This window comes from Bemisia tabaci, chromosome 9 (assembly GCF_918797505.1).
Source record: "Bemisia tabaci chromosome 9, PGI_BMITA_v3".
NCBI classification, from domain to species: domain Eukaryota; kingdom Metazoa; phylum Arthropoda; class Insecta; order Hemiptera; family Aleyrodidae; genus Bemisia; species Bemisia tabaci.
Window position 1 is genome coordinate 6,707,851 of NC_092801.1, and position 12,059 is coordinate 6,719,909.

Below are 12,059 nucleotides of genomic sequence, written 5' to 3' on the forward strand. Positions count from 1 at the left end.
ACTGCTGAAGAATCGAAGCAGTTTGTCCTATTGTAAAATAAAACCGACTTTAAGCACATACTTAGGTATTTATATTTAGTTCAATTTTTAAGAAGTATCAACAGTGCCTCTGTTGACTATGAAAGACAGTTGTAAGACAAGGGTGTTTAATCATGTATTTTGGTGATTAGAATGCCTGTTTTGAATTTTTTTGTTCTCCCAAAACATATCCATTTTGAACTCCTTCCGACTACTAGTCAAATTTCAAATTTCGCGCCTTTACTTTAAGCGAAGTTCTCTACTCCGCCACTACAGGATTAGAGCAGCACTTCTGTTCTAAATTTTTTATGGATCGTGAAGTAAATAAAGTAGAATTCTAGGTTATGTGTTTTATCTAGATCAGTTCACGACTTTTATCATTATCGTGCATATACTCGAGGGATTTGACTCACGAAATACAGCGGACTCAAAATTTCATCGCAACTACCTGTCAATCTGGATCTCCAAGTGTTGTGGTCCCTCAAAGGTTTTCTAAATTCCACTTCCTGGGTAGAAAGCACGATCTAAAACGTGAGTAATTGTTTACTTGCAGGTTCTCATAATCATCCCCTCGTACATCCTGTACCTTTCACATTACCATAGCAACATTATTAATGAACTGCATAATTATTGCTCTACCATTCTGCTGGAACACTTTCAGCTCTCTAGTGCTTGTTTTCAGTTAGTTTTCAGTACCTTTTCCTTTGTTTACTGTCATTTCTTTATCTTCTAGCCCAAATTGTGGGAAGAATGAGCGAATCCTTTGTTCCAAAAAGGAAACAAACTCTACTCGAGAAATATGACGTACCATTGGAGAAATTATCATTTGAATTCATTAAAGACTGTTCAGATTCCAAGATGCTGGAAAAAATTGTCAAAATCCTACGGTAATCCAACCGGTTTGCTTGATAACATTAGATGGCACAGTCACATATTTTTTCCGTCTTACCGATCATCAACTGCATGATAGTATTTGCACACAAAATTTCACATCTATTGTAGCTCAGAATGACAGCTTTTGATTCCGTAAATCAGTGTATCATAAGCTCTCTCAGTTTTTAGATTATTTTACTTTTCTTACCCCCAATTTGCCTCTGCCCTGACATGCTTGAATCTGACAGTTTAGTGTGAAGACATCAAAGCTATTATTTTAAATGAGATTTTAACCTGGTAATTATTATTATGTTTTATTCTACATTTGTATTTCACTTCCACATTTACGAACTTTATTAGTTTTGTCTCGTTTAATCTGTGCAATTTACCAATCCTTTCACCAGATCTGTATTAGGTATTCAGTTTTGTTGAGCAAAGATGAATTGATTCAGTCTTGTTTTCAGATTCATCCTCATTCCTCAGAAAGACATAAAATTATCATGACTTGTTAAGTTTATTACAGAACTTTAGCACTGGTATGCATGGACTTGTAAGCGTGAATTATCAGAAAAGATTGTTGTAAAAATTGCACTAGACGGCACATAAAAAGCTGAGTGAAGAGGTCTCCTCTTTAATTGCTAGACTTTACCAATTTTATTCATAATAAGTAAAAACTGGAACTTGATACTATTTTTAATGGCCAAGTTGCAGTTTCAAAATCCTGTGAAAGGAAATCCAAAATCCATCAAGGAAAAGTGGCAGAGTAAGACCACCAAGACAAAGAATATACCATCCAATTAATTCCTCCGACCATTTATGTTTTTGAGCAGATCGCAGGAGGAGGGTTACTATCCTCAGTTACAGGCAGCAGCTGAAACTCGTCTCAGAAAAGTAGATCCCAACCACAAACTTCTCCGTGTTTTGGAACCTGTAACAAAAAGCATATACCCATCAGCAAGCACAGTTCAAGCTCTGCAAGATCTGCAGGTAAATTTTTTAAGTTTTTGTGGAAGGATGATACATTGACTCATAATACAATCTAGACCGCGTTGTAGGCCTGACTTTAGGCGGGAGAGGTAAGACAGTGAGGGGGGTAAAGCAAGGTAAAGACGCCTCTTCAGCTTATTCGATACAACCTGATATACATGTAGTGCCGACCACAACTTGCGACATCACTCGAAGGCCTATATTCTCAGCGCTGCCACTTCGGCACTCCGTTTATCCAACCTGTAGTAGAGTGTACCCTGACAAAGGCACAGGCAACTTGGCAAGCTAGCCGGCACTACATGCAACCAGGGTTGCCTGTCTTCTCATTAAAAGATCGTAGCGCAAGGTCTAGATTGTATTTTAAGTCAATGGGATGATATCATAACAGGTCAGGGTTGCCACAGTCAGGGAATACCGGGCAATGTAAGGGAATAACAAGTCAGGGAAAACCTTGAAATGTCAGGGAAACATTCACAAGCACCCTTATTTGTTTTCCAGAATAGGTTTGACGTTTCAAACAGCGAGTTTTGCCCAAAAACTAATTCTAATTATGTCTTTTTGACCATCTGTCATATCTTCGATCGTCAGGGAATTTCACCAAAATGTGCCAGGAAAATCGGAAAAATGTCAGGGAATCTCATTTTCTAGATTTGGTGGCAACCCTGCTGACCCATTTTCAAAAACGACAAACTTGCCAAACAACCCCTTAAGCCAAGTCGTGCCAAAATGAAAGGAAATGGGTTACTATGTTAAAATGTGGCCTAATAACTCTTCATAGCTCCTAGTTACACCTCCTAGCGGTAGGACTCAAATATTTTCTATCGTTACCAAGTTACAGCAAAATTCCAGGTTTTTTTGGGTCCTTCCTCGTATGTTGTTGGCAGTAGCATGAAATTGAGTTTTTAGAATTTAACAAAATTTTGATGCCTATCACATTTATTTTACTTGAAGGTTTTCTCATTCTCATGATTTGAAAGATACAAAATAGTGGAACTTACTTTTTGGATGACCCTCTAACTTACCAGGTTGCAATCAGCAAAACAATGCATGTATTTACTTCACCAACTTTTGGAAGTTTGTTTATACAGCTGTAATTATTTTCCAAATGTGTTCCTTTGTTCTAGGAATGGTCTTCTAAAATCTCAGCTGTTGATAAAGAATTATCTCATTTGAAATACTCTACAATGCCAAGTTACCCTGAAGTGAGAAACGCTTCCTGTAGCAGCAATATCAATGTAAGTTTTTTTTTTTTATTCTCTTTCATTGCATCATGACTGGAGTAAAGTCAAAACAGCAAAAAAAATTTGAATCTCAAATCATTTGACTTAGCTCTCAGATCCGAAAAATTTTAAAATTTCAACTTAAAACAGTAAAAAGTCAGGAAATTTTATGAAGAATACGACGTTTTTTTCTCTTGCTATGTATCTATCTATCCTATGCATTTTTATGATTGTCAGGGGAAAGATATTTAAAAAGTTTAAGGTCAGACACTTAATATCAAGAGAACATTAGTACTCAATAGATCGTATTCGATAGCAGTTCGATGTATCGTTTGGTTCAAAACAATAGAACATTACCTCAGATACAAATTTAAGGATCTAAATTGGGAAAGCTGAAAATGAGAAAATTCGTATCAATTTCACTTTTCGTTGTCATATCGTACTTAAAAGAATAAAAAATCTATCACAAAAAATCCGCATTCCCACAGATTGCTCAATTAACTTCTGAGGCTATGTTTAAACGTCAAACCAATCAATCTGAAAACAATCTCACTTATTTGATGTATCAAATACAATCCACCCAAAAAGTTCAAGAAGTTTTACCATTTTGATCCAGAAGTCCAGGAAACCTAAAAAAGAGTCAATAAATTTTCTTCCTGAAGTCATCAAACTTTTTAGGTGATGATTCAAAGTTTTCAGTGATAAATTGTAAGAGCTTCAAAAAACAAATTCAATTTTATTTTTTTCAGACCTCTGAAACAGCGAAAACCAAGCGAACTACCAAAACAACCGATTACTCTTCCTGGGACAAGTACGATCCAGATGCTGAGCTTCTGAAGTTAGAAGTTGAAGAAGAGAAAAAGAAAGCTGAGCGGAAACGAGAGAGGGAGAAGAAGCAAAAAGAAGAAAATGAAAGGCGGGCAGAAGAGTTATCAAAGATGTCCAACGAAAGCAGTGAGTTTTTCTCTTCTTTTTTTTACCAAATGGTAGACTTAACGAAGTATCCAAAATAAAGAGAAGGGTAACATACCAAAACTGAGTACATGTGCATTTTTAGGATGGTAAATTTTATTTTATGTGAAGATGAACATTTTGGATGCATTTCAGGCTTGGCCACCTTTTCAGCACAATTATTATGAATTATTATGCATACGAAATATCAAAATGCATCATAAACGATCAAAATGTAGGAAGTAGTACACAGGCAAGTAGAAAATGCTCAATGAAAATTTGAAAAGGCTTTTAAAAATTTAGGAAAAGGGACAGTTTTTAAGAGTCAAAAGTCGTATAGCAAAAGGAGGTTAGGTGACTACAATCGACAATGACAGATGGCTGGATTTATATTTACTTAACCATTTAAATGTACACGAATTACCATATTTTCTATTTATTCGAATTCACTGACCTAGAGTGGTTTTTCCCCTCAGGATTAATTTTTTCCAACATCAGATGAAAGAATTGAAATGTGCTAAAGCTATGAAAATTTTGAAAAAATTGCTTTTTAACCAACATGAGTTTTATTCATACTGCTGAGAAATTGGTCAAAATTTTCATGTAGTATTCGAAGAATCTTACTTAATTCTAATTATTTACAATATTTCAGAATGTTCACATTCAACGCAACCTTAACCCATATTGAACTGAAGAATGCACTTAGTCCTCAACCACTTGGACGCTAAAAGGAACTACGTTGCATAGCAACCGTACACACATAATTCCTTTTAGCATAAATACATCTAATTTGGCCTTCCACAAGCCGCAGCCGGAACAAAAAATGAACAAGAATGTTTGTTCTCTATCCTCCTTCTATAATATTCCATTTTCCCTCCAACAAAAGGCTGATCTTTGGTTTACTCTTTTGTGTATAGTGCTACTGGCAGCAGCAGAGAGAGAAAGAATTTCAGAAGAAAAACGTATCAAAGGCAACGAATACTTTAAAGCGAAAGACTATCCTCTGGCAGTTAAGTATTATTCGGAAAGTATAGCCATTCAAGACACTGCAGCGGCATATTGTAACCGGGCCCTGGCTTGTAAGTAATTTGATATTTAAAAAAATTAATGGAAAGTGCATATAATCATGTTATTTTATTTCATTTATTTGTTTATTTTATCATATTTTATTTATTTTCAACGGGCGAACCCAATTACAAAAAGCACAACAACGCAAAGGTAGTAAGAAGACAGTAAGATGAAAATCAGTTGAATGAAAACAACATAAATTAAAGAGAACAACAAAGTAAACAAGATGACAGAAATTAGTTGAACACAAATAAAGCGTCCTTGGCCTGGCTCTGTTAACAAACGGACATGTTAGACAAAAATAAAATTTATTTGTTCGACTTTCATGAGTTTTGGTGCATAAGCGCTGCCAAAATTAGCAAAAAGTGATGATTTTCAATTGGGCTTTGACCATCAAGATACGACTGGGGGCGCTTTTGGAAAATGGTCTTGTTTGGACCCATTGGACACTCCTGCAGTCTGGCCGTTTAACTCTGGGACACCCTGTATACTGATATCCCAAAAATATCTGAAAATTTTGAGGAAATATATGCATAATATTCTTCCAAAATAATTTTTAATCAGAGTTTCTTGGCAACATTCGAATGTTCATACGGCCTTCTTCCTTAGCATGGCAGAATAGTCTAATTACCCACTTTGTCAAACTATCACAAGCTCCATTTATGCTGAGATTCTATGTTGCCAGACCTCTCAATATTGTCTCAATCTTTCTTTTAAACTTTTGCGCATACCCTCATGAAAGTTTCAGAGATGAATCTGAATGGCAATAAAAATATGAGGCCAAATTTCCAAGTGATTATGTTCATTAGTTTTTTCGTAAAAAATTGGATAAGTTTGAGCGTGCAGATGCACAGATAGCGCTTTCAATTCCTTGGCCTGGAAGTGATGACTTCCCATGAGAAGATAATTCCTGGTGCTCTGAGGCAGATTTTTAAGGTTTAGCAATTTTACTCAAGTGAGGACCTAAAATGTGAACTTCTAGTTTTTGAGAACCCCCCCCCCCCCCCCATCTTCCCCTCAGAAAAATTAGTCAGAGCATTTACTTGGTTTTTGCTCTCATCAAGAGTATTTCTATTCAAAAATTTTTAGTCCTAAACGTAGTAGATTGATATAAAAAATTGGTTCTTCTTAAATGAACAACCTTTGAACCATAAACTTTAAAGCTCCTTATTCCGGTTTAATTTGATACTTTTGGATATTTTTTGTGTAAACGTTTATGAAACACCGTCTGACGCAGTGGCTGCAAAATTTCAATTTTAAAGTCTGGCACTGATGTCTCATTGCTCATTGACGATCGCGTGATTTAAATGCTCAACTTATTTTGAACTTTTTACAGATATGAAACTAAATGAAAACTACCTTGCAATCAATGACTGCTCTGCATGTTTGTACTATGAACCCAACAATGTCAAGGCACTCTTTCGGCGAGCCCAGGCTTTACAATCTGAAAAACAGTATCATGCGGTAAGAAATTTTCCTTGCCTCATTGATAACCCCATAGTATTCAGGCATCTCTGAATTAGAGTCCCTCTTTAGGGAGAGATGCTGACGGATGTCACAAACCGGTATAAGGATTACACAGTTTGAACGTTTTTCGTAATCTTTGATTGACTTATTCCTGAATTCTTCTCCTCTGTTCCGTCTCTCATTCTGTTTGTTCTCTGATGCACTCCTAATTCCCCATTCCATTCCAGTTTATAAACTTTCCAATCGATGAAGATGTTATTTTGATTCCAATTCGTCACACTCACACTGTGGAGGCCTGAGATATGAGATCAAATCAGATATGGATTCCCCATCAACGTTGTAAGTCCACAATCACATATCTCGTTTGCGGTGTCTGAAAATCTCCCCTTCTATGTTATTTTTTTAAAGGAGAACAAATTAACATCATTCCTTGAAGTTTTAGCAGAATTTTGCCCAAAGAATTAAAATCACAGCAGTTTTAAGGAATTGCCGTTGAGTATAAATTGCCGTTTTCCGTTTCAAAAATAAAGTATGACAGGAGATCTGCTGTGTCGCAAACCGAGTTATGTGATTGCTGACTTACACTGCCGTTATGTCTTGATTCTTAGTATAAAGGGACTGTAATCTGTGTAAAAGAATCTTTTTGAAAGAGAAACATGACTAAAAATCGCTTGTAATCCAGGGTGCACTTCATCAATGTCTCATGTGCTTGCGTAGCAGCCTGTTACAAATCTTCTATAATTTCCAAATGAGACCGCATTTATTCCTAATATTATGCTAATTGCATCTTTCAGATCGCAGTAATTATGTTTCTGTGTCGAAAATCTCATTAGGAACGGTTAGTTCTGATTTCTACAGTTTAAAAAACACCTTATCATTAAACTAGGAGGGCTAGTTGTGAATTTTCGTTGATTATTCCACCTCCCTTAAATTTTAAATTTACTTTCTATTTGAATTTTTTTTCCAGGCAATCAAAGATGTCACATATCTATTGGAAATCGAGCCTAGTAATTCTGCTGCGATAACTTTAAGAAATTCATTGTTAAATCAAATTGGAGCTAATCAATTAGTTGGGAGGAGAAGTATTTTTAAGAGGAGGTAAAGTATTCTCATATCTCTATCATCTTTTCCGGAGGTTTTTACATGGAAGCATAATGTTTTATGAAAAGTTACAGTATCAGAACTTTTTCACTGTTACAGAGTTGTTCAAATTATTTTTAGATGTTGTTTCTGAAAATTTGAGTGTACATATTGAGGTTTTTTCATTAAGAAAAATACAGAGATTTGCATTCATGTCATGATTTACTGCCTTCAATATGAAGAATGAAGGAAGCATTAACTTTTTTATTACAGTCGTATTTCGGTCTAACGTATCTTCAAATAATATTTCCTGGTATGATTTATTTACTAAATACTTTCTCACTTTAAATTACATCTCATAAATTAATGACGTAATTTCTTTTGCTTCTTCTTTTAGGATCATGGTGGAAGATGATGAAAGTTTCTCAGATGGTTGCGTAAAAATCATTGAAATTTCGGACGATGAACTTCGTAAATTCAGCAGATATGAATATGTAGAACTGAATGAGAAAAACCAGCTAAAAGAAATGTGCATGTGTAGCTTAGATGTCAACTATCACAGGCGTTCAGAAGAAATCTTCCGCACTGGAAATTCACTTATAAGTTCTCCATTCTATCGCATCACACGCGTCAAACATTGCTATCCAGTCAAAGTTGACACGAATAGACCCAGTACTTCCGCAATTATTAATTCAAACTACCTACATTTTGGAATAAACACAAATTATCGAACACCTGTGAGAAATATATTTGTCGTTCCAGATTCGGAGAAGAACCTAGCCCTCAACAGCAGCAATCTCAACCAGCGCAGTTCAAGTGCAACGTCCTCTACGAATCTGAACAAGATGTTCGATTTTAGACCCAAACAGAATATCAATGAGGCAATAACATCTAAAGCGCCCCTCGGAGAGAGGCACAAAGGCGTTTTGAAAAACGATCTTCAAAAGATCATGGAGGTTAGTCGCGGTATCGCAGAAAAAAGAGTTGATAACTTGTCAACGCGGCTAGAAATATTAGAAATTGACTCTTCAGTGACAAACGGTGGAAAAGCTAGCTCGAATGGTTTCATAATCAATGAGAAATCGGAATCGCCGAACGTTGTAAATAGTGTAAAAAAAAGTAATGCTCCTTGTGGCAGCGTAAGTTCACTTGGGGCAGGAGAACCTGGTCCTGAAAAAGTATCAGAGCCTCCAAGTATTGTTAAAGACATATCCAATGGCAGTAAAGACACAGCAGATAAAAGTAAGGTTAAAGTCAATGGATGGATAACGGACAGCACGGAGAAAGAGAAAGACTCCAATTTAGTCAATAACAACGGTCCAATTTCTACTCAGTGTCATGTGGAAGGTGAGAGTGGCTCGTGTGGTAAAGAAAGACCAAAAATGAACGGATTCAAGCACTCGAATGAAGATTTAGTGAAAGGTACGGAAGTGTGCAAAGGAAGTGAGCAGAGTAGCGGAGTAAAGTCCAACACAAGTATGATGAACGGTCATTGCTCTGTCAACGGTTTGACGCCTTTCCAATTTAGGAGTCGGTGGCAGAATGTGGAGAAGTCGGAGGACTTGTCAGAATATGAGATGCTTTTACGACAGGTTAAGCCTTCTGCTTTATCTTCAGGTGAGATATTTACTTTTTCTAATTGTCGAGTCTTGAAAGGTTTCATATCTTTTTTCTGAATCTCATCGGGTGCTGTAAACAGGATTTCCACAGTCAGAGAAAACCAGGAAATGTCAAGGAATTTTGACAAGTCAGGGAAAACCTGAAAATGTCAGGGAAAATGACAAAAGTGTCAGTGAAAATTTGTTAAGTCACCTTTATTTTCTATCTAGATAAGTTTGACGTTTCAAACAACAACTTTTACCTGAAAACTTCTCAAATTATGTCTTTTTAATCATCTGGATTAACTTCAGTTGTCTGAGGAATTTTACCAAAATGTATCAGGGAAATATCCAGGAATTTAATTTTCTAAATTCTTTGGCCACCCTTTGTAAAATTCCAAGAACGCATGGACAGCTACAACTTCACTCAGCATAATTGCTTGAAAAGTTGCAAACTCTTTGCTTTTTTTATTTAGTAAGAATTGGTGTAACAGGATGTCTACCGGTCTCTAAAAGTCCCCGATTTTGGAAGGGTGTCCTCAATATCTCCGAAAGTCCTCAATTTTCTTTTTCAGGTCCCCAAAAAATGACTGAAATCGTCCTGAACACTGGTATTTTCAAATTTTCCCGCCAGCTGTGGTGGTGCGGTATAACCAAGAATAAAATCACTGATGTGTTGCTTGATTTTTCGGATGTTTTCATCAGCTCAACATGACTTGTAAAATTAGTCGTATATAATACGCCTTTTACGCTCAAACTAGCTCCCTTTTTCTTATTTTTCGGAAAAAAGTCCCCAATTTTCTAGAGGAAACTCCCTTAAAAGTCCCCAAAAGTCCTCAATTTTGGTTTTTCATAACTGTTAGACACCCTGTATAAGTAAAAAATAATCATTGCTATGGCACAAGTCAAGGATTTACAACTATTCCTCTGAATTCATGTACACTACCAAAAAGTTCGTCCACCTACATATGTAAAAAAGGCTTCTACAGTGTAGCAGACTTTGGTAATTATTAGACGTTTGTTATTGTCAAGGAAGGCTTCATTGTCCTCAATTTCTTTGATTGCTTTTGACAGATTATTATGTCCCGTTTTACTTTAATTTTTAAACAGAAAATCTAGCAGTATTCTGCCTGTTAGTGAGTATGTTCCTCATAATTTATGGAAAATTCAAAACAATTTTTTTTTCTCTTACTGTGCAGTTTCTTTATTAGTTGTTCCTTTTTTTCAGTCATCACCAATCAACTAGATGATCGTATGCTCTCAACAATGCTCTCAGTTCTGCGATCCCGTTTCAACTTAAAGGAAGAATCCAGTTTAGTCATAGATTATTTAATAGCCATAGCAGAATTAGAAAGGTTTGGCATAGCTTTATGCTTGCTGTCACCGCCTGACGTAAAAGGTAAAAAATTTAATCAGTGGAAGTAAAAATTGCTTGATTTTTATGCTGATACAAAATATTGGATGGGAGAAGAATTTAATATTATTTACCTGTTGTTTTTAATTTTTTTTTTTTAATCATTGGGGTCTCATCTTTGTCAACAACTAGTTCATATTTTGTTTTAGCCTGTTTATCTGGGTTTTGCTCAGGAGTTAGAAATTCATTACTCCACATTTAACGTCTCCTGTTGATCAGGAACGACGTATTTAAGAATTGAGGTCACAGAAAATTTTATGAACACCTTTTTTGAAGGAAACGGGGTAGTTTTCTAAAATTTTGGTATTACATTTTTACCATACTTATGTATATTAACTATGAGCTTCCAATTGATGGCTAACGTAGGAAACCATGTATCTTCATTGTTTTGTTTCAAAATCTCCACTTGTAGTTTATTTTTCGGAGAGGAACAAGTCAACATTGCAGCTTGTTTATACATAATATTCTACAAAGAGGAAATAAAAACTAAGGAAGTTTTCATGAAATTACGTTGACTAGTTAACTAATTGAAAAATAAAGTGTGGCAGGAAGTCTACAAAGTCGCAAGTGGAGGTACTTGGTTTTGCACTTTGGCCATCGACATGACAAACGCAAGTATTGCCAATTTGTTGCGTTTTCAATCAGAAGAAGGAGAAAATTTGAGCTCTTGGCTTGCAGAAAAAAGAACATTGCTTTGTACAGCAGCCTCAAAGCTCTCCAATGTTTGCTGTCTGTTGGAAGACCTTTGTAAGCTTCTGGAAGTAAACTCCTTTTTTTTTTTTTTTTTTTTTTCTTGTAAAAGAATTTGATTTATTATGTAAACCTTGCGGCCTATCAGAATTTTCTCATTTCCTTTTTTTCTAATCTATTCCCTCTTTTTTGCAGTGGCTCGCGGATTATTCAGTGATCTTGAATCGGTAATACAAGTTGATCTGAAACGATTATCCCAATTCATCCAACTGAAGCAGGCGTATCTGTGCTGAAGAAACTGTCAGTCAGGTCTTCCTGAAAATTTCTATTGTGGTAGTTGTTCCCGTTGAAGAACCTAGGTTCTAAAATTAAGTTAAGTCGACGACCTATGAAGGTAAAAATATGTACTGTGTTTACAATTCGTTTAGCTTTTGACTAACTGAAGCTGATTTGAAAGTTTTGTATTTTCGCAGAGAAATCGTCTGTGTATCACAACTTTATCACTGATCTTTTGGAATTATTGCGCTGCGAACCAAGTGCTCCTCTTCCCCCTCCCTCCTCCCTCCCCTTGCATAAGAAGCCTTTTTATGCAACTGGAGTTCACAAATTTTTATACTTTACTCAGAATGAAATATCATGAGATCCAAAATAACCACAAATAACTAGCTGATTGAAAATGTGTAAAATCACGCC

General features: G+C 35.8%; 1 protein-coding gene across 2 annotated transcripts; it reads left to right on the forward strand.

The window, feature by feature from the left end:
• Window positions 1–311: 311 nt before the first annotated feature.
• LOC109033254 (uncharacterized) lies at window positions 312–11,738 on the forward strand. Of its 2 annotated transcripts, none has more exons than XM_019045790.2 (10): window positions 312–549; window positions 1,722–1,878; window positions 3,003–3,113; window positions 3,848–4,052; window positions 4,967–5,128; window positions 6,454–6,581; window positions 7,552–7,682; window positions 8,062–9,281; window positions 10,491–10,661; window positions 11,562–11,738. In XM_019045790.2, the coding sequence occupies exons 3-10, from the start codon at window positions 3,063–3,065 to the stop codon at window positions 11,657–11,659; spliced, it is 2,166 nt and encodes a 721-aa protein (XP_018901335.2). In that variant the 5' UTR covers window positions 312–549; window positions 1,722–1,878; window positions 3,003–3,062; the 3' UTR covers window positions 11,660–11,738. The 2 variants fall into 2 exon arrangements, with proteins under 2 accessions (XP_018901335.2, XP_018901343.2); XM_019045798.2 differs by lacking the exon at window positions 312–549 and adding an exon at window positions 685–905.
• Window positions 11,739–12,059: the final 321 nt, after the last annotated feature.

What these genes read in the sequence shown, in the direction of transcription:
- LOC109033254 (XM_019045798.2), top strand. Translation starts at nt 769, where the DNA reads ATGAGCGAATCCTTTGTTCCAAAAAGGAAACAAACTCTACTCGAGAAA. An exon ending in AAAATTGTCAAAATCCTACG is followed by an intron (nt 906 to 1,721) that starts GTAATCCAACCG and finishes GTTTTTGAGCAG; the next exon opens with ATCGCAGGAGGAGGGTTACT. An exon ending in CTGAAAAACAGTATCATGCG is followed by an intron (nt 6,582 to 7,551) that starts GTAAGAAATTTT and finishes TTTTTTTTCCAG; the next exon opens with GCAATCAAAGATGTCACATA.